The following is a 23,080-nucleotide window of genomic DNA, read 5'->3' on the forward strand; positions in this document are numbered from 1 at the left end:
CAAAGCCCTGAGAGGAATTCTCCCAGGGAGAATGAAGACTATATGAAACTGGTCCAAAAGACCACACAGTAATAAAATAATAACAGTAAAAACAAAATACTGAGGGCTTACTATGGATCAGGAACAGTTTTACAAATAAATATACCCAGGATTAGTGGCCTTAAGCTAAGACTACTGGGCAAATGTGAAGGAACAATGTTGAATGTAGGGTTCTTTTTCCTTGTTATGGTGGAAATTGATGCTTATGCAGGAGGCCTCTCCTGGCAGTGGAAGAACTGAGGAGGCCCAGGAAAAAGAACTGGATTCAGCTAAGTCCTTCTTTCACAAAGAGAAAACTTAAGAAAAAAGAATCATGCAAAGTTTAGGTACAAGTAATTTATGTACCCTAGAAATAACTTTTTTAATATTATAATCACTGCATTGAAGTTTGAAAACTACAGGGTACTCCTGAAGGGCTGGATTGGACTGGGACCTGGCAGAGGTGGGCGGCTGGGCACAGCCCCTGCAGGGGCACTGCCAAACACACCTCCCCGTGGCCGGCCTTCATCACCCACCCCTACCTGCCTAAGGTCATAAGGCCAGCAAGTGGCAGGTTCAAGTCCGGGTCTGCCGGCCTGTATAACATAAAAATGCTAATAAGCCTGGAATAATTTAACTCTCCTATTTCATTTCTTATATATAGAGGGATGATATTTTCTGAACCAAAAATCAGAATATAGCTAAACAAAATATAGCTAAATTTTTGAGAAACTTCCGGGTGTGTGATGTGGTCCTAAAGTTTAGTTTGGGTAACAGAATACTGACATAGCCAGGATACTTTAAAAATGTACAGGATGATGAAGTAGAATATTGTAAACTGGAACATTCATTTGTGAGACCTAAATCTAACCTGTCACCAAATAATGCCTGCCACTTCTTCCTTTCAAATGTCTCTGGGAATCACCATTTAATTTAATCTTCCAAAATGTCTTGTCCTCATCCTCAGCGGGTCTCTTTCCTTGTTGGTCTCTCTGCTTCGAGCCCCCAATTCATCCTATACGCAAATGTCATACTTATTTCCCCAATATACTTCTTTAGTATGTCACCAACTTGGTTCAAGAAGCCATGATTCATCCTGCTTATGTCAAGTTCAAACCTCCTAACTGGCCCTAACCTTCCCTCCACTACTCTCTACCAGCCGGCTAAGTCTTCCTCATGCCCTGTGCTTCCACTCACACCAGCCCAGTCTCTCCCTTCCATGGCTTTGCTTATGTTAACCCTCTCTCACCCTGATGCTTCACCCTTCTCCCTGTCTAACAGAATCTATCCATCCTTCAAAGTCCAGTTCAAGTTCCAACTCCAGCACTGATGCCAGCACTGAAAATTCCAGGCCATTATGATTTCTTCCTTCCTAAGCAATTCTTGTCTAACTCACATAAGTTATGACATTTAACCATTCTTTAAATGTGTTTCCAACTAGACTGCAAGCCACTGGAGGGCAGGGGCTTCTTTGTATCTCCTACAGCATCATGCTAAGCACCTCTTTGGTGCTCAATGAATATATAGGTCAGTCAGTTGATCTACTGACTGGAAAATAATTTTTTTCTAGGGTACTGTTACTATCCCAAGGGAATTATGATCTCCTGAGAGAACAGTCAAAAAGCCAGTCGTCAGCCCTAAGACAGACACATCCTCCAACTCAAGGCTCAGCGGAGACAAAAGCTGTCTCCAGACAGAAGCTCTCTATCCTGGCGAGGGAGCAGTCCTGGCTCAGGAATAATGGAAGGTCAGATCTGTTCCTAAGGTGATGTAAAGCACAACAGAGTCCCCTCAAGACACCCACCTTCAATTCATTTTGGAGAACCAACTCCTTCAGGTTTTCATCCTTTCCCTCATTCAATGAACGGAAGTTCCTCTGCACAGAGAGAGAGATGTGCTTTGTGGGTCCCACCCTCACTCTTGTGAAGGAAGGCGAGATGTAAGTGAAGAAAAGACTTTATAATTATAATCAGAAACAAATCAGAAGCCCAAGAATTTGGGCTCAGATTGGTACAAAGGAGAATTCAAGGAAATTTCTTCTGGAGGGCCGCGTCCCCTCATCTGCCCATATAGAGAACAGGGGCCACTCAGGCAAACGCCCTTTGGACAGCCAAGAAGATAGAGTGAGAGGGTGCCCACTCCATCCGAAACTACACAGGTAATCAGAGTAGTCCCTGTCCTGTCTCTGCTCTTGCCCCTGCCCCACAAGTGTCACCTCACTGAGAACACAGAGGGCAGCAGGACTCAGACCCTCTGCAGAAGAAAAGGGGCTCCTGAGCACAGAAAAATCCTGACTGCCCACATACCAACTCGAAGCTCAGCAGCATGGCTTTCAGTCTTCCTATCTCCTCCCTGAGTTCTCTGATCAACTTTACGTTCGCATCCTGAAACAGAGAACTCAGTCACCACCGATTGATATCAGGTCTGGAATGGCTGTGAGATGCTACATGCAATTAGTTTGGAAGAAGCAGATTACTCCTTTGGGGTAACTTCTGGGCAGTCTTCTCAAAGTGTGGTCCTGGGACCAGCATCAAATTCACCTAGGTACTTGTCAGAAATGCAAATTCTGTCCCTCAACAACACCTATTAAGTCAGAAACTCTTGAGGGCTGGGACCCACCTGTGGTTTAACAAAACCTCCAAGTGATCCTGAAACACACTCAAGTTTGAGAATCACTGTCCTAGAGCAGGAAGGCAGGCAGGGAACACAAATGCAAAGGTATGTATACTGGGCTATGTGTGTCTGGCCACCAGTTTGTGATTCCCTGTCCTGGAACTTTTCACTGAAATTGCAAAGCAGATAAGGAACTTTGGGAATATTCTCATTATCATTCAGCTTTCAAAACTAAAGAACTTCTCATGTGCTCCTTTAAGCCCAAAACAGAAAAGTCACTGCAATTTGCATAGGAAAAAAAGGCATACATCAACATAAACTCAGAATAAAAGCAGTTAAAACAGAAACTTTAAAATCATCTTTCTTCGAGTGGCAAGAATTTCACTCTCTGACCACGGAGAGAACAAGTTTGGCAGCTGGAGTGAGTACAATGAGAAAGACCTCAATGAGAGAAAGAAAGGAGAACTTCCTGTCAACTACATGAAGTCAGGACTTCAGGTGAAGGTCTCACCTCATTTACTCGTGGCTTGTTGATGATGTTTTTGGCATTGGATGCATATCTCAACGTGCTCATGGTCTCACTGTAGCTAGTGTGTGCAGGAGACACGGCTGAGGTAAAGGAGAAAGTTAAAAAAACACGCCAAGCCCTTCCGACCCAGCCCATGACCACTTGCCTTGCTGCCATCGCTCACGCTGTATGGGACCCTTGATGAAATGGCCATGGCCCTTTCTCTGAGGCAGAGCACCAGTCCCAACACAGAACCAGCTCTGGCATCCCCACTCACTGGCAACCATGATGGTTCTGGAGTTGCCTCCAAGGCTGTCCTTCAGCAGCCAGGTCAAAACGGAGTCCCGGTACGGGATGTACGACCGCCTCCGGGAGGGTCCCCCTCCACTGCTGGTCCCAGAAGGGGAGCTAGGGACCCCACTGTCACCACCATTGCTGGCTGCGCTGTTGAAGCTCTGGCAGCTGAATACCTGAGAATTCTGGGCTTAAAAGACAAAAAACAATGAAAGTGTAAAAGCAGAAGAAAAAAGGAAGTATGAAACAAGTGTATTTAAAAAAAAAAAGGTTGGAGAACACAGACTTAAGCATCATACTTCCTAATCCCTTTCTTCATATGACAGGATGCTTTAAATGTGGGCCCTCTGGACTTTGGACTCAAGAGATGAAATCTTTTAACCATACAACCTCTTAGTCTCCCTTATTTCTGAAATGAGATCGCTGGGGTGATGGTCATGTTGTATTCTAAAACCATGAATATCAATTTTTCATGCCCCAAACCAGAAGGTAACTTTAGCAAAAAGAACCTTTTACTATCTCACTTTGACAAAACAAAAAAATATGAATTTATTTTCCAAAGTGTCCCCCGAACTCTGATAATCCAGGCTACCAGCAAAATACCTAAGGTGGAGATGACAATTCCCAGAGTCACAAGAGATTTGTTGATATTGGCTCCTTCCGTAATCCGGTCTTTACAGTAACTGGGGTCTGCTCTTTCACTAAAACACAGTTGATGAAAACAAAAACACAAGCAAGTAAGACACTATCCTAACAATGCTGTTGAAAGACACTGTCCATTATGTTGCATATTATGTAAAAGACCCACATGATAAATTCCTTTTAGAATTCAGTTCCAGAAAAAGTTACCATCTTGTAATGAATTGGCTTTCTTCTGCTTCTTAGGCAATAAAAATAACTCATTACATTTCTGTTTTTATTTTGGCTGCCGAAGCACTTTTAGCAAAATGTGATACTTATTTACAGTCATGATACTAGGACAGCTTTTTGGTATATGCAATTCCCCTTTTCTTTATTGTTTTAATTTCACATATTAATGGCTTTATGGTATCTGTGTCATTAACGATTTCAAATTCCTTATTTAAGTAAATGGGAAATATTAAAAATTCACACTTCTAGATGGCTGATAAAGTTTCTTCCGGGAAGCGCTTAAGCTTTCAAGGGAGTGCTGTACCATATTAATTATTTAGCAGTTTTAAAATATGAAAATTTGCCTTATTTCATCTTATACTTTTTTCTGACCACATTATTCCCGAGAGCTTCTTTTTGGACATGTAAATGAGTACAATTCATGTTTCCTTCTAAAACTTGAAGCAGTACCTACTCCCCAATGCCACAGTATTTTTAAAGTTTTTTTTTTAAGTCATGTATAGAGATGCATAAAATCAATATTAGATCAAAGGAAAAAGGCATGCTAACTCAGTCACCTCGACTTAGAGCACTGTTTTTCAACCTTGGCTCTATGCTGCCTGCACGCTCCCTGACTCCACTAATAATCTGATTTATTTCATCTGAAGTACAGCCTAGGCATTGGGAGTTCTAAAAGGTCCAGCTGATTTTAATGGGCAGCTATGATTGAGAACCCCTGACAAAGGACTTTTCAGCCCCTAGAAAACTATAATTTCTAAAACTAGCATTCAAACAATTCCTTTCTTTTGTAATTTTCTCAGGATGACTGGAATGTGTAAGAGGTTGGGAATAGTTTATGCCCTGTAAAATGGGCAAGAAGGAGGTCACTGTCAAGGGAGTAATTCCCCTTGGCTTTGAAATCCTAATTACCTGCCTGCTAGGTCCACAAGGTTGATCTTGCTAGCAATTTCAGAGGGGAGGTTGTTCTCCAGGATTGCCTAAGGGAGAAAATACATTTAAAGCTTGTCATTTGGAACAATGTGTTGTCTTTTCCCCATCAACACCCTCCTAACCAAGGTGATATTTGGATTTTTAGCCAACTCACTCTAGAAATCTGTATTCTAATGTGTTCTGAACCAGATGAGTTCTCAATATCCAACAGATATAATCAGTAAGCCCTGGGTCCTTTCTTCATTACAAATATAAGTAAAACTTCCACAGAGTACGTGGATAAATGCCCAAGATTTCTCCTGAGCACAATTTACCAGGTAAATGCTCGACTCCCCCTCCAGGAGGCTCTGACTCTCAACAGTAGGGATCCAGAGCAGGTGGGGGGGCCTCTCTGGGGGTTTGTCTTTTGTTCATCTGAGTCACAGCACATTAACTTGCTGGGCAGGACTCTGCCTCTCTGTTCTATCCAGGGGCCTCTAGTTCTCAAGAGTAAAACAACTTTTCCTTTTTTTTTTTTTAATCCAATGTTTTTGTTGTTGTTGTTGTTTTATTTTAATGTTGTGCATCTATCACCAAAATCCAGTTTTAAAACATTTCCAATAACTCTCAAAATTCTCTCAAGTCTGTTTGCAATCAATCTCCATTCCTGTCTCCGACGCCAGGCCACCACTCACCAATGTTCCATCTCTATAAATGTATCTTCTCAGGATATTTCATACAAATTGAATCATACAATAACTGGCTTCTTTCACTGTGCATAGTTATTCTGAAATGCATCCAGGTTGAGGCATGTGTCACAAGTTCATTTTTACTGCTGACTAGTATTCCACTGTATGAATACACAGTGGCTTGTTTATCCATTTACCTCTTGATGGACATCTGGGTTGTTTCCAGTATTGAGTAATTACAAATAAAGCCACTATGAATATTTGTGTATAAGTCTTTTTATGCACACACGATTTCATTCTCTTGCTAAAATACCTAGGAGTGCAATGGCTAGATCATACAGTGGGTATAAGTTTAATTTTTAAGAAACTGTTAAATTCTTTTCCAAAGTTGTTGTACCATTTTACATTCCCACTAGTAGTATGGTCTATAAAAACTCCAGTTCTTATACATCTCTCCAATAGTTAGTATAATAACTTAATTTTAGCCATTTTAAAAGGTGGGTAGTAGTTATAGCTCATTTGGTGTAAACTTGCCTTCCCCCAATAATTAATGTTTGTATCCTTTCAAGTGCTTAATTGCCATCTGTATACTTTCTTCAGTTATCAGTCCAAAATTTCTGCTCATTTTTTGAGTTGTTTTATTATTACTGAGTTTAGAGAGTTCTGTATATATTCTAAAGTCAAGTCCTTTATCTGATACATGTTTTACAAATACATTCTCCCTTTCTGTGGCTTTTATTTTTATTCTCTTAATAATGTCTTTCAAAGAGAAGTTTTAAATTTTGACCAATTCCAAATTTCAATTTGTTCTTTTGTTCATTTTATGTTTTTAGTGCCACATCTAAAAAACTTTTGTCTAATCCAAGGTCACAAAGGTTTTCCCATGTTATTTTCTACAAGTTTAATTGTTTTAGGTTTCACATTACTGTCTATGATACAGATTGAGTTAATTTTTGAACAAAGTATACATTGGTTTTTCACCAAATTTGGTGATTGTTTTTGGCCATTATTTTCCAATTTTTCCTTATGCCTATTTTCTCTTCTGTCTTTCTGGGATTCCCATTACACTTATGTTGACACACCTGACGTCCCACAGGTCTGTGCAGTGCTGTTCACTTTTCTTCCATTTTTTAACTCACTCTTCTTCAAATTGCATGATTTCTATTAGTCTAGCTTCAACTTCACTAATTCTCCTGCCATCTCAAAACTCTTGAGTACCATTAGTGAATTTTTCATTTCCATTATTGCACATTTCCAGAAATCCTTCTTTTAAAATAATTTCTATCATTTCATTGAAACTCCTTAGAGTCACATCACGTTTTTGGTTAATTCTTTGACCATATTTATATTAGCTGCTTGGAAGTCTTTGTATGCTAAATCCAACATGTGGAGCACTTGGAGTCAGTTTCTATTGATTGATTTTTTTTTCCTAAGCATGGATTGTACTTTCTTATGTGCCTAATACTAGACATTTTAGATAACATTCTAACAACTCTGGATTCTGACTTTTCCTCTTGAAGATAGCAGTGGTTGTTGTTTTGTTTGTGTGGTAACTTGCCTGGACTAAATCTCTGAAATCTGTCTCTTCTACAACATGCAGCCAAAGAGGTCTCTGTTTCGTTTTTTCCCTTTAGTTGTTTTTAATTTTAACTTGGTTTCCAGAGGGCCATCCTGTGTCTGCATAGCTTAATGTTTAGCCAAGGATTGGTCAGAAATCACAATCAAACACCTTGAGCCAATAGGACTTTTATTCTCTGCTGATGGATCTATGTGTGAGCTGAGGAATGCACTAAAAGTTCTGGCCATTCTAAGTTTACCCCAGCATTCACTAGCCACAGGGCCCTCTTGTGTGCCCATATCTGCAGATTCTGTCAATCAGCGCTGTATGGGGGGTTTGAGCCCACTTAGTCTCTGTTGCATGTGTGTACAGATTCTGTTCAACCTAGGATATGTGAAGATCTTATCAAGCCCCTATGGTCATCATCTCCCAGAACTCCCTGTTAAATCCCCAGATAATCTTTCAGTTCACTTCTTGCCTGAAACACACCTACAATTTCAGGCTAATGGAGCCAGCCAGCTCCTTGTTAACTTGCCACCAAGATCACCATTTTAACTGACGATGCTCCAAATCAAGTAAACTCCCTTAGCAGTGGTACCAACAGAGCTTCTGGTTTTCACCACTTTCCCTTCTCTGACTGAACTACCTCACTAGCAAAGACTGGGGCGTGGGTGGGGATGGGAGCAGTCCAAGGGAACACACCGTACATTTGCACTGTTCTCACCTGCAACTCTGCTGTTCTCGTGAACACACATTTTTTGGTTTATTATATGCCTTTGGTCTATTTCTAGAGCAGAGAAATGGTTGTTTTGACAGTTTTGTCTAGATTTATACTTGCTTTTTGGGGGTAGGATTTGTAAAACTTCTCACTCCATCATAATGGAAGTGAATCTTCTACTTTTTCATTTTAATGCTTATTTTCATTTCAATCTGGCTTTTCACTTTAAATGCCCAGACTGATCATATAGATACGAAAGTACTTTGAAATGTTGAAATGTTAAGAGTAAAATTTAAGTCGAAGATCCTTGGTTAGTCTTTATGAAATGCCTGTGTTTTCTGGGTGAATAGCTTAGTAGATTGTGTGTAGGTCCTACTTATAATATTAGGTCATATCAGAGGACCTATAAAAGAAAGGGTAGGAATAAAGAAAAAGAAGCAGAAGGGAAGACAATAAAGAAGTCAAATAGGGCAAGGGAAGGAAGAAATCTAAGCAAATATAAGAAACCAACCTGCGTATAATAGATAGTGAAGATGGCATGGGATCTGCTGCTGGCCTCATGAACATGGGTTGCCGCTGTGATTCTGTGTATTTAAGGGAAGAAGATTAGGACGAGGATTGTTTATGCATGGTGGGCCCTTATGAATCCACGGAGAACACAAGGAATGTTAGTGCTGAGGTTCACAAGTGAGAATCATAAAACATACATATTTAGCCCATTACAGTCAGGAGAGTGGTCCAAAGAGGGCAGAAGCGGTGCTCTAGGTACTGCTATCTGAGAACAAAAGTGAGTGTAGCTTTATACTAAACCACAGTTAGAACTTTTTCAAGCAATTGACGTTAATAATCAGAGATGAAAAGGTGATAATAAAACATCAACCTGGAAGAATATCCTCCAGTCAGACCTATTTAAGTAAGACAAGTGGACACAGAGCTTGTTGGAGAAGAAGCCGCAGTGGGGAGGGTGTAGCTCAGTGGTAGAGTGCTAGCGTGCATGAGGTCCTGGGTTCAATCCCCAGCACCTTCATATAAATAAATAAATAAATCTAAGAACCCTCACTGCCAAAAAATATTTTTAATTAAAAAAAAAAAGAAGCCAAAAAGACAGAGAAGGTAAGTCATGATTAAACACTGAGTATTAATCTTATAGTGCCAGAAAGGGCTTTAAAATGAGATCTTCAATTACATCAATATCATGCTTAAGCCAGATGGAATTCATAGTCTCCCTTAAAAATTTAATTCCAATATTAACCCTTCAAGGCAGGAGAGTCTTCCCTTCATCTAAACTAAGTCAACTTGCTTCAGTTTAAGACCAACTCACTGACTTCTGTTTTCAGAGAATTTGCAGAATTGAAGAAAACTGAGTTAAAATCTAGAGGCTGGTCTCATGATACAGGGGTAAAAAGGAAAGGTGAAGCCTGAAACTTAAGGATCAAGGAACTCAGGGTACTGTGAAGACCGGAAGCAGTGACTCTAGGATAGTTCCATGAAACCCAAGAAGTAGAATGTTACATTTAAATTTCTTCTTTTATGTTCAATTAACTGAGACCTACTATTAATAGGGTAAATAGAATACTCTAAATTCCTCCATATTTTTTTCAAGTAAAAAAGGCTATTTTTTTCAGGCATCTATTAATAACATTCTGGGTATTTAACAGTAACTACAAATATGGAATATTATCATAATTTAAAATAGCTTTTAGGAGGGCGTATGGCACTTAGTTTTTCATGGCAGGTTCAAAACATTCATTTTGGGGGAATCTTAACAGTATGTAAAACTAGAAGAAAAATGGTTTTCTGAAACATTTTAAACTTTATATAAAATATATTAAACTATATCATCTCTTTCAGGCACAGGACAATGCAGGCAAGAATCTTTTGTTTGACCAAAACAGTAGAAGTGTATTATAAGACAAAGCATAGAGTAATTCTCTGGGCACACTGCCTAGTATTACTACATCCAGAACAAACTCCAGCTTCAGCACTAGTGAGAAGGGCACTGAATCTTAGCCCTCACCCGAGATACATTACTGTTCTGAGACAGGCCTCCTGACTGTGAATGTGGAGAGCTGCAGAGAGAAGTACACACTGCAGAGGAGGATGAGAACACAGGAAAGAAGAATGGGACTAGAAGAATGACTGATATTGACAAACAAACCTGTTACCTGTTTGCTATTCCCTCCTCCAAGAGTTGAATTACTTGCTTATAGTTGGTAACTACGTGTTGAGATAAACCTATCAGATTTGTGAAGAAGAAAAAATAAATTAAATAAGAAGTTTGGCAAAGCTTAACCTTTCTCTGTAGGTAATTAACTTTATCATTCTATTTCATATTAGTTGATAGACAAGAATGAGGGTATGACTTAACTCATTCAGATAATAAATTAAATCAACCAATATTTATTGGAAGCCTACTGTCAGGCACTGTGACCGGTCCTGGGAACACAGGTTATAATCTAGAATTCATGTAGTGGTTCCACTAACAATGCAAAGAATAACAATAATGGTTCCTTACAGTTTGCTATTCAGGTTATAAGCAAAGTCCTGATACATTACCTCATTTGGCCTGCACAAAATTCCTGAGTTAGACAGGTGCTATGTGCCCCACAAAATGGCGGACTCAGTTTGACACACAAAACATACAGTACACATGTCCCTATCCTCCCACAGTTTATAATTATGAAAAACTATTCAAGATAATGTGGCCAAGTGCCACAGGGGGAGAAGAGATAATAAATGCTGAGGCAATCAGAGGGGTGGTCAAGGCAAGCTCCATGGAGAAAGTGAGACTTGAATGCAGGCACTGTAGATTAGGTAGACTTTAGGTAGGTAAAGAGGAGCTTTATGGCCGGTTACTCACCAAATCAAAAAAGACTTTTACAACTGTGCTAGAGAATCTCTATATTAGAGATTCAGGAACGAAGTAACTCCATGAGCTCAGTGCTGAATAAATTACATTTAAAATTAGCAAAGTAATTTGAACATTGGACTTTTTATATTAAGAAATTCCTATTAGAGGGAGGAGGGTATTGCTAAGTGGGAGAGCACATGCTTAGCATGCACAAGGTCCTGGGTTCAATCCCCAGTACCTCCATTAGAATAAAAAAGTAAGTAAATAAATAAATGTAATTACCTTCCCCCTAAGCAAATAATAAATAAAAAATTTTTTTAAAAAAGAAAGGAATTGCTATTATTTAAATGTGGTAATAGTTTTATTATTTTTAAATATTTATGATTTTTTGATTAAAAAAATTTCCTTATCTTTTAGGGCTACACCAAAATATTTATAGGTGAATCGATGTGACATCTGGAATTTGCCTCAAAATAATACAGAATGGCTGAAGGTGGACGGGAATGTAGATAGGGCAGAATTTGCCAAAGATTAATGGGTTATGGGTTACTGTAACCCATATGGTTATTGTAGTCTATTTTTGTATACATTCAAAATTCTCTATAATAAAAAGAATTTTAAAAATTTAATCAAGGATGGAGACCTTCTGCTTTTGGTACTGGCAAATTATATAATAAAAACCAACTCTTCCACTAAAGTCTATCAGAAACAGCTGGACAAAATATAAAAGATATCAGCTTGAAGGCACAGAAGGATGACGAGATAGTGAAAAATTGCCAGGCCATATATTGGGGCAGGATGGAAGCTAGCATCAGGGTACACTTCTCTGAAAGCATTTGCCACATCTTGAGGGGAAGTGGTTGACAGCAGGTCTCTTAACAACCTCAGAGGTCTGGGTGGACACAGATTGCAGTCTAGAGCCCACCGAGAGTGGGCCCTATGGCACCCTATCTCTTTGGGTTGGAAACCCAAGGGGTAAAACATAGAAATAAGGCTGAATTAGAAGTAAGCTGCCTTTGAAGGGATTGCAGCTCAGCTTTGAACATTCTCAGTTGATAAATTGGACTGAGGTGATTCTGGATCACTAGTGTATGCAGGACCAGGCACAAATAAATAGAAGTCTTCTGTACAGGAAGCTATCACTGTTCTAGACCTCCAAATTCTTTCTGTAAACAATTTAATAAATACTGTTTGGCACAAAATTATGACAAACCAAACACACAAGTAGACCAGGCAACATTAAGGAAAACCAGCAAAAATAATAGGCAATTGAAAGAGATCCATGAAAGATCCAGATATATATAAGACTTACAGTAACTCAAAAGCAACTCTGCTTACTATTTTCAAGGGGCTAAAAGACAAAATTTCAGAGAAAACTGGAAATTAAGATGAAAGACTCAGAGATTTGGGAAATGAAAAGTAGTATAAGTGAAAATAATAACTCGATATATAAGTTTAACAGCAGGTTAGACATAGCTAAAAAAAGAATTAGTGAACAGAAGAGAGGTCAGAATCACTTAACCAAAATAGATCATGGAGAGACAAAAGATTAAAAATACAGAAGGAAGGGTAAGAATCATAAAATATACAGGAAATAGATCTAACATATCTGTAATCGGACTTCCAAAAGGAGAGAGTAGGGTAAAAGTCGTATTAGAAGTAATGGCTAAGAAATGCTTACAACTGATTAAAAATATAAAACCAAGGATTCAAGAAGCCTGGCACAATAGGAAAAAAAAATCTATCCTTAAGTACTTCATAGTAAGCTGTTAAAAACCAAAGACAAATATAAAAATCTTAAAAGAATTCCTGAGAGATAACTTTTCAACAGAAACAATGAAAGGCAAAAGATAGTGGAACAACTTTTAATTGCTAAAAGAAAATAACTACCAACTTAATTCTATACTCAGTGAAATTCTCCTTTAAGAATAAAGAATAAATATATTTTTAATCAACCGAAAGCCAAGAGAATTTGTAAACAGCAAACCCACACTAGAGGAAACACTAAAGATTATTTTTGAAGCTGAAAGAAAATTCTAGATAGAAGGCAGGAGATTTTTTAAAATTAGAAAAAATAATTAGAGCCACAAAAACACATATAAGAAGAGATAAATGAAGTTCAAGTCTTCTAAGTTTATTTTATTATTCAGAAAGAAGTAAAAGTACCAGCTAATATTAGACTTTGATAAGTCAATAACCTATGTTGTTTGTAATCGCTAAAGTGATTACTAAAATAATAGTAAGACAATGTGTAAATAGTGAGCTAACAGAGGAGAAAGAAATATGGGATAATTTTTAAATTAATCAACCCCAAAGATATGAAAGTAGGAAAAAAGGAACATAAAACTGACAATGTAAAGAGAAAACACAAGGAATAGCAGATTTAAACCCAAATAAAATTAGTAATTACACCAAAAATAAACAGACCACATACTCAAATTGAAAGACGAAAACTGTGACAAAGAACAGCCAAATAAATATTTTTATAAAAAATACATCTAAAACATACTGGAACACTAATGTAAATGGTATCACATAAATGCTATGCCCAACTAATGCATAATATACATTATTTTTTAAGCACACATGGAAAATTTACATAATTAACCATATGCTAGAGCACAAACCAAATTGCTATACCTGTATTTTTAGTAAAAGCATACAGAGTGTATTCTCTGACTGCAATTCTATTAAATGAGATATAACCTATAACAAAAGTAGAACTAGAAAATCTCCAAATGTTTGAAAAGTAAGAAACACTGTTAAACAACTTATGGGCCAAAAAAGAAATCATAATGGAAATTATTATACTTTAAATTGATGACAAAAATACTACATATTTTTGTCAAAGACCTAAGAGACTTCTTGCTGGTTTAGAATTATTTCCTATCAATCATCCTCCCTCCCAACAAGGGTTCACTCCATGAAGGTATTCAAAAGAGCTCTGAGATTTTAGTCTTGATCCCGCTGCAGACCTTGGGTATATACCCCAAGCTGTATGACCTTGCATGAATTCTCTGGGTTTCAGGTACTATGCCAATCAATGAACCTATGATCATAGATCTCCTGCATGTGCAGGATTCGGCCCCATTCTTTGCTTCCAGGTCGAGACAAGGTTCCCAGTTCGAACCCTGCCCCAACTAGCTGTGTGATTTTGGGAAGGTCCCTCAGCTTCTTCCAGACTTAATTTTATCTTCTGCACAATGAGGACATTAGGACTACATCTGAGATCTCCTCTAGTTACTCTCCCTACCCCCATACCCACACACAGAAATACATTAACATAAAAATAAATAAAAAGATGAGAAACTGTGGCACTACTGCATAAATTCATGGTCTGTGTTCACAATATTGCTTTACACAGAAATGTAAATCCACAGTTTTACAGAGGAAAAGCCAACTGGCTACCAGCAAAGTAAATAGTATTTTCATTGTTGTTTCCAGGCTGTCAATTATGATAGAACATTTGGGAGAAGACACTGGGAAAAGCAGTATTAGTGACTGGCACAGCTGAGTCATCCATTAGCTATGCCCTGATCAGAGAAGAGACCAGCTCTTGGTCTTTAATGTCCCTCTCCTTGTCAGGATTTAAGTAGCATACTGCTGAGGGAAGAGGAGCATAAAAGTTATGTTATTTATTATGAATGGCCTAAAAGAGTAAAAGCTTCCCCCACAAAAGAACCCAACTGTTCCTACTTAATAGCAAGACCTAGCCTAATGGAATAAGACAGATGGTACCAAATACCAAATGCCAGTGCTTAATAAGGAAACAGCATAGACGCTGTCCCATGTCTGGAATCTCCCCATCTCCCTGACTCTCACAACCAATGGAAGAGAAAGCATCCCAAAAAGGAGACTGGCTGACATGAGAATCAGTCCTGGCCCAGCTGGATCTGGCACCACAGACTCAACCCTATTCCATACCACTTTCCCCTTGGCTCACCATGCTTTACACACACTGGTCCCCTTAAAACCACCAGGCCCTTCTCTCAAAGCTCTGGCCCATGCCGCTCCTCCACCTGAAACATTCTTGTCCTTAGTACACCACGCTTCACACGACCAGCTCCTCTAACCCCTTAGGGTGCAGCTTAAAACGTGAGCTCCTCAGGAAAGCTCTTCCTGACCACCTGACACAGATGGCTCACCTACAACACCCAGCGTTCTTTGCCAACACTGTATCTTTTTTTTTATTAGCCTTTATCACAACTGTAATTAAGTGCTTGTTTTCTGACTCACCCCACTAGAGTGTAAGCTTGCCTGGGAGGGCAGGACTGTCTTTTCTATTTATCAGTATATACCCAGCATCCCATACAGTAGCTGGCACATAGTGAGTATTTGTTATACATTTGTTGAGTGAATCAGTGACCATGAGGAGAGCTTCCCAGGCTTCACTTTGGTCTCAGACCCCCAGGACCACAGTGGCTCACCTTGTACGTAGGGCCCCATCTCTGGGTGCTCCCTGACCCGAAGGGTATAGGACTTCTTGTGGTCAGACTGCTTCAGCAGATCCCTCACTCGTTCGTTATAGATTTCCAGGAAGCTAGAGACATGTCGAAAAAGGCATATAATTAGATTTCGAAAAAAGTGGGAAGAACATTAAGCCAAGAACCAGAAGGTCTTGTTCTGGTTCCACCTCTGACACTCTAAGACCTTGGTCACGCCAGACTTCCCCCTTGAGTCTCTTTCTGCATGTGTACAACAGGGTTTTTAGCATCGGCTGTCATCACTTCACATTTTGGGATTTACAATGTCAGTGCTGATTTCAAGTTCAGCCTTTAAGAGACTATTTCAGCACGGGTTTCAGCACGCTGCCCCTAGCCTGTGCCTTGACCAGGTCCACACAGCAATGAGTCTACAAGCATGTTTCTTGGAGTGGTTTTCAAACATGATCTTCGAGCTCTTACTATTCATTGAAGGCATCTCTATGGCCACTGCTAAGCAACAAGGGAAGCTAAGAGAGACGAGTTCTGCTCCCCACCCCTAGTTTAAGTAGGACAATTCTCACTTTACCTGTCTTATACACTGGGGTTGTGTTTAAGATATGCTCTGTCTTATTGGTATCTACTAGCATTTTATTCCTTTTAAAAATAATAACATAGCTATAATTCTTAATTAAAATCAGTAAAGATTTTGCTAAACAAAAAAGCAGACTTCTCACAGAAGGGGCCTCCTCATCAAAACATGGATGCTTGCCTGTGGAGCCAGCAGTCAGAAACAAAGGCTCCAGCTCAAAGCTGCTCTCTGCACGCTCTCCTTGTATATCTTTTTATCTTTAACCTTCTCATATTTGGACACAGGAATGCCACATATCTCTTAGAATAATGGTTGATGTATTTCATGGACAATAAAACACTTAATATAAATGTATATGTTTATACACACACAGGTTTGCAAATTTTTACTTTACAAACTTAAAAATGTAAAAAAAATGTTCACAATCATTTAATTTTTTAAAAGGACACATTTTTTTTAGGGCACTGAAAATGTTATGGATAAAATAGTGATAATAGTTGAACAATTTTGTAAATATTGAAAAAGAAATCATTGAATTATATACTTTAAAAGTATGAATTTTATGGTATGTGACTATATATCTCATGTTTTTAAACAAGGACACTGAACACCAAAAAAAAAAAAAAAAAGGATACAGAGAATTAAGGGCAGTTGGTAACCTTCCACCAACATTTACACCACAAACTGGTTAAATCTTCACAGTAGAATAACCAGTAATAGTCTGAGGATCAGAGTTTGGGAACTACTGACCTGGAGAGCAACCCAGTAGGGGACTGAAGGGAAATTCCAAAAGCTAGTATGAAACTCTACAGAAAATGAAGGAAAGGAAACCAGGCAGCCAGGGTAAACTGGTCCACAGGAGACACCAGCTTGTGAAGCCTGAGGTTAGGAATTAAGTTTCCTACAACTCAAAACCCAAGTATGGCTCTCATCGCCTTGTTTTCTCTCTGCTAGTTCTGCTGTGGCTCTTCCCCATCCCTCTGGATGACTTTGGAGGCAGAGAGGACAGCTGAACATGCTAGAATCTGGAGTGGAAATAGAAACACTTCAGGCCGCAGAGCCTGACAGGTGCTTACCTTACTTTAATCCTGCAGGAGGAAGGCAGCGGGGCACAGTCTTCCTGCCGGATGAAGAGACCCTGCACAAACCAGAGGGTTGGAGTTTCACTGAAGGGAGTGTACAGTGAAGACCTACTTTGAGAGGATCCAGTCAAAAGAGTCTATACCTCACATATCCGCGGTGTCAGCCCAACAGAGGCCTGGAAACAGCAGAAAGGAAAGCATTACTGTTCGCTCAAGGTGATGCTCTTCCCGCAACGCCCAGAAACCACCCTCAGCAGGGATGGGCTCCCTGCGCAGCCTCCTCACTTCAGGCAGGTTCACTGGTGGTATGTGGAGGACTGTCTGTCAGTGCTCCCAGGAGACTCTCATGGGAGGAATATACCAGATCAGAGGCCAATCACCACCATGAGCAGGAAGAGAGGAGAAGCTAGTAAACTCAGGTACCTGCTTTCACGCAGTGAAGGTACATTCTTTTTGGATAAACTCACTTTACCACAGCGGTCCCTCCTGGAACCCCACCTCCTATTTCTACACATAGGAGGACTAGAGTATGTGGGTGTTCAAAATACACACTAAGAGGAAGTGACTTCTTTATTCATCTTGGATCCAGTGCTAACTTGTACTCAGGTTAAGGGCTCTACATCCTTCGTTTAGTGGGCATTTTCTTCTTTTAATTTCAAATATATAAAATCACACTAAACATGCACATAGTACACAGTGAGCTAGGCCCAAGGCAGCAGGGATAATCTTTCAGGAGGAATAGTGTCCTCGAGAATGTCCCTGTGCAGTGTTATGTGCCCCACAGTTCATCTCACCAGGGTACTTCTAAACCCAAAACAGAGGTAGTCTTAAAGAACTCTAGCCTCCTCATTTTCCATGATAAAGGAAGACTCTCCTAAGTCCTATACACTTTTGAAGACTCCCATCCAAGTAGCTGGTTCCTTTACTTTTCTCTAAATCTCAGATCTAACAAACACACAGCCCCATATCCACACAGCCCCAGCCAGGACTTAAGACTCTGTCTGGGACTTGCCTACACCAAAGGTGTTAAAAAGCTACAAGTGATGAACTTGGAAATGATATGAGAAATTCAGAAGGACTGACAAGGTCTGCTTCATCAAAAGGAGTGGTAAAATTCTAAGGTTCTTCAGGGTTTAATAAAGAAGAGCTAATTATTCAAAGCTTATCTTTCGATTAAACTGCTGAGATACCCATTCTTAATACAGAAGAGGAAGCATGAAAACTTATTACAGTTGACTGCCTATGAAACCCATATTCTCTCTCAGTGGCAAGGACAATGCAAGACTCAGGCTTGCTGTGGCTTCAGGAAGCTATCGCATTCCAACCCCAATACTCACTGGGGTGCCCAGCATGGTATATGTCTTCCCAGAGCCTGTCTGCCCATAGGCAAAAAGGCATATGTTGTAGCCTTTGGCAGCTCCAGACAGTACTTCAGTCCCCAGATCCTGGAACACCTGTAATAACAACAAACATAGGGAGCATGTCACTCTGGTGGTCCTTCTTTCCACAGCAGCTTTTGAATTACTTTTTAACCTAAAATATTATAGAATGTTTCAATCATACATGACTATAAATCTCCCCCACCATTTTACAACAATCAATTCAATTTCAGAAAAAGATTGCTAAGGAAGATTCATTCAGTCATTCATTCATTCAGATACCTTTTAAGGTGCTTACTATATGCTGGGCATAATGCTAGACACTGAAGATACAAAATCAATTTGGTCCTTAATCTTCAGGCAAAGAGAATCTGGGAGAAGGGCAAAGACATGCAAGCAAATTCATGAAGGAAGACCATGTACATTTTTTTTTCCTTCCTATTACTGGAAAAAAAAAAGTTTAATATGGTTAATCAGGTAAAGCTACAATGAAATATTGCTGGGTAACGTATCACACAAACTCGGGGTCTCAAGACCCTACACTGAGGATCAGATATGTCCAGAAGTTAGGGAGGAGTTTTCCATATGGGCCCCTTTTCTATAAGCTCCCTCTTCAAATTGATGCTAACAGATGACTGATTTCACTGTTACTCATCCCTAAGTTGGTCATTTTTTAGAGAATCAGAAACAGCCAGAGGTTCTCGTGTGAAAACCCCTGTACTTTGTGTAGTGCCTGAAAGTCCTGTTGGACTCTGCCAGGCAGATCCTGGGATCATGAAAAAACAGCCTGGCTTATGGGGAAGGCACAACTCCCAATTCAACCAGTCCTCAGTAGAATGCAACGTGGATGTCTCTGTGCCATGCCTGGTGTGGCAGACATTTACCCTTTGTATGGCTTCTGCTCAGCATCCGATTACTCTTCCTATTTGTAGGGAATCTCTCACTGTGTCTGTCTTGGTGGGAAGCAGGACCCAATCCTCCCCAACAGATACAGAAGAGGCCAGATAATCCTCCCCACCTCCTGGCAGCTAGAACACTAACACATGAAATGAGGCCCGTCAACTAGGTGCTCCAGCTTGAATTATGAAAGAATGACACAAAAACAAAGGAATAGTTGATAAATTCTCCATGGTGGTATTGAGAGTCCAACAGTATTGCACCCTGAGCATACAGTGGTACAAGTTCCTGCCAAGTGTAATGTTCAAATCAGACTATTCTGTGATATGGCTTTGCCTGATTTCTCTGTTAAGGTCCCATGGTTTCTCGCCCATTTTCCACTTTATCTTCAGTTCTGTGAACACTTGATATGGTTCTGAAGTGGAATATGATTCTTATAGTTCATAGCTCTGTGATCTTGAAGAAAGTACTTGAACTTTTTAAGCCTCAGTTTCTTTAGCTGTAAAGTGGATATTTTCTACGTATATCGCAGGTGAAGATGAAGTGGGATAATACACATAACTAGGGACACTGCGGGCGAAGAAAGAGTTGCTGACTTAAGACTACACTAACTCTGTTTTAGAAGCTGCAGTTACGCTCTTGGCCAGTGAACTATTAATGTTTTGCTTACTTGTTTTTTGTTTGTTTGTTTGTTTTACTATTTCTAATATTCAGGCATAGGGGAGCAGTGAAACATTTGGGCCTTATATCATTCCTACCCACTTCCCAATCTCCTTCCCAGCTCTGTACTTTTCCCTCTCCATTCATTCACTTCTATATTAGCAAAGCTGAAAATTGGGCAGGGTGCTCTCTGCCTTCTGACATCTGTCTGGGTTAAATTCCCAGGGACTGAAGAAGGAGGGGTCATTTCTTTCCCTAAGACCACTTGAGTTGGCTGCAATCCATTTACTAGTTGGAAATGTTCCACAAAACTCGACCTTTCTTACTAGGGCTCCAGTGGGAAGTGGGAACAGAAGTGCAGACAGAGTAAGGCCACATCTAGTGTAAATGTTATTTCTTCCCACCACTCACACACAGCAAAGTGAGCTCAGTGGATTATGAAGGAAGACAACAGAATGCTACTTAGTACATGTCTTTATCCAAATTCAAGCAATTGCCTGGAAGTTTTATGAAAAACATGTTTGAAGATTCCTTCTTTCTTTCCTTCTTTTTTTTTTTTAACACCTTTACTGTGGTATAGTTCCTGTATAGTAAACTACACATATTTCAGATGTACACTTTTTTTGAGGCAGGGAGGTAATTCGATTTATTTATTATTATTATTTTATTTAATGGAGGTATTGGAAATTGAACCCATGACCTCATGCATGCTAAGAATGTGCTCTACCACTAGCTCTACTCTCCAGATGTACACTTTGATGAATTTTGTTACTTATACATACCAGTGAAACCACTACCACAATCAAGACAGCTAACATTTTCATCACTTCCCAAGAGGTGCAATTTTCGAATTCCTAATTTATCCCTTCCCACTCTCTTTAACCCCTGGTAACCATAAGTTTGTTCTCTATGTTTGTGACTCTATTTCTGTTTTGTAGATAAGTTCGTTTGTAGCCTTTGTTTTTTAGATCCCACATATAAGTGATATCATACGGATTTTTCTTTCTCTTTCTGAATAAAGTCTATTTTTGAAAAAGAAGATCAACCTGATACATTTTAAGGAATGGATTTCCCCCATATCAGTGACATTATCAGATATACCTTCTTGAAGCCTGTAAAAATCAACTATGTTTCTGGAGATTCATGATGACTGTTTAACGTCCAAGAATAATGGTTGCCCTGTATTTTCCGAAAGCAATTTTTCATTGATAGATTTTTTTGTTTGTTTGCTTGTTTTGGTAGTTTTGTATTTATTTCTATTACATATTATATCCTCTAAGTCCCAAGTAGACTCATAACAAAAAAATCTAAAACTTCAATTTAGGATGAGAAAGTTTCAAAATAATGAAATAAATTTAAAGTTTTCCCCCTTATTTTGTTTATTTGTGTCCTCTCACTTTTCTTCTTGGTGAGCCTGGCCAGAGGTTTGTCGATTTTTACTCTTTCAAAAAAACAGCTCTTGGTTTGATTGATTTTTTCTATTGTTTTTTTAATCTCTATTTTATTATTTCCTCCCTGATCTTTCTTATTTACTTTCTTCTACTGACTTCAGGTTTTGTTTGATCTTTTTCTAATTCTTTTAGGTGATAGGTCAGCTTGCTTATTTGAGATTGCTTATTTTTTGAGGAAGGCTGGTATCGCTATAAACTTCCCTTTTTAGGACTGCTGTTGCTGCATCCCATAGATTTTGTGTGGTTAAATATAATACAAGATACTGTAAATCTCCTAAAAGAAAACATAGGCAAAACATTGACATAAATCTTAGCAATGTTCTCCTAGGCAGTCTACCCAGGCAATAGAAATAAAAGCAAAAATGAACATATGGGACCTAATTAAACTTACTAAGTTTTTGCACAGCAAAGGAAACCATAAGCAAAACAAAACAACCTACGGAATGGGAGAAAATTTTTACAATTAATGCGACTGACAAAGGTTTAATTTCCAGAATAAACAGCTCATACAACTTAACAAAAAACAAACAACCCAATCCACAAATGGGCAGAAGATCTAAACAAGCAATTCCCCAATAAAGACATACAAATGGCCAATAGGCACATGAAAAAATGCTCAATATAACTAATTATCAGAGAAATGCAAATCAAAACTACCCTGAGGTATCACCTCACACCAGTCAGAATGGCCATCACTAAAAAGTCCACTAATGATAAATGCTAGAGAGGGTGTGGAGAATGGGGAACCCTCCTACACTACTGGTGAGAATGTAGTTTGGTGCAGCCATTATGGAAAATAGTATGGATATTTCTTAAAAAAACAAAAAAACAGACTTACCATATGATCCAGCAGTCCCATTCCCAGGTATATATCTGGAGGGAACTCTAATTAGAAAAGATACATAAACCCTAATGTTCATAGTAGCACTATATACAATAGCCAAGAAATGGAAGCAACCTAAATGTTAACCAACGGATGACTGGATAAAGAAGTTGTGGTACACTTATACAATGGAATACTACTCAATGATAAAAAATAAAATAATGCCATTTGCAGCAACATGAATGGACCTGGAGATTGTCATTCTAAATGAAATCAGCCAGAAAGAGAAAGAAAAATACCATATGATAACACTCATTTGTGAAATCTAAAAAAAAGAAAACACAAAAAAAGAAAACACGAATGAACCCATCTGCAAAGCAGAAACAGACTTACAGAGATAGTATACAATCTTATAGTTAAAAGGGGATTGGGGGTGCAAAGGGATAGATTTGGGGATTTGAGATTTGCAAATGATAACCACTATATATAAAAATAGATTAAAATTTTTTCTTCTGTATAGCACAGGGAACTATATTCAATATCTTGTAACAACCTTTAATGAAAAAGAATATGAAAATGAATATATGTATGTATATGCATGGCTGGGACATTGTACTATACACCAGAAACTGACATATTGTAACTGACTATACTCCAATTAAAAAAATTACCATAACTTTAAAAATCCTAAAAAAATTTTTTAAATTTTTACTTAAAAAAAATTGAGATACAGTTGATTACAGTACT

At 38.9% G+C, this 23,080-nt stretch overlaps 1 protein-coding gene across 1 annotated transcript in view; it reads right to left on the minus strand.

Annotated features, from left to right (window-relative positions):
- STARD9 (StAR related lipid transfer domain containing 9) overlaps positions 1–23,080 on the minus strand; it is a 108,592-nt gene that overhangs the window by 37,018 nt on the left and 48,494 nt on the right. The window contains 12 exon segments of the mRNA XM_031672886.2: positions 1,823–1,894; positions 2,325–2,402; positions 3,143–3,240; positions 3,417–3,623; positions 4,037–4,134; positions 5,213–5,280; positions 8,689–8,761; positions 10,343–10,412; positions 15,456–15,568; positions 17,118–17,179; positions 17,267–17,299; positions 18,461–18,577. Coding sequence (XP_031528746.2) covers positions 1,823–1,894; positions 2,325–2,402; positions 3,143–3,240; positions 3,417–3,623; positions 4,037–4,134; positions 5,213–5,280; positions 8,689–8,761; positions 10,343–10,412; positions 15,456–15,568; positions 17,118–17,179; positions 17,267–17,299; positions 18,461–18,577 — 1,089 coding nt within the window.

The sequence above is a fragment of the Vicugna pacos genome, chromosome 6, assembly GCF_048564905.1.
Source record: "Vicugna pacos chromosome 6, VicPac4, whole genome shotgun sequence".
In the NCBI taxonomy this organism is placed as follows: Eukaryota; Metazoa; Chordata; class Mammalia; order Artiodactyla; family Camelidae; genus Vicugna; species Vicugna pacos.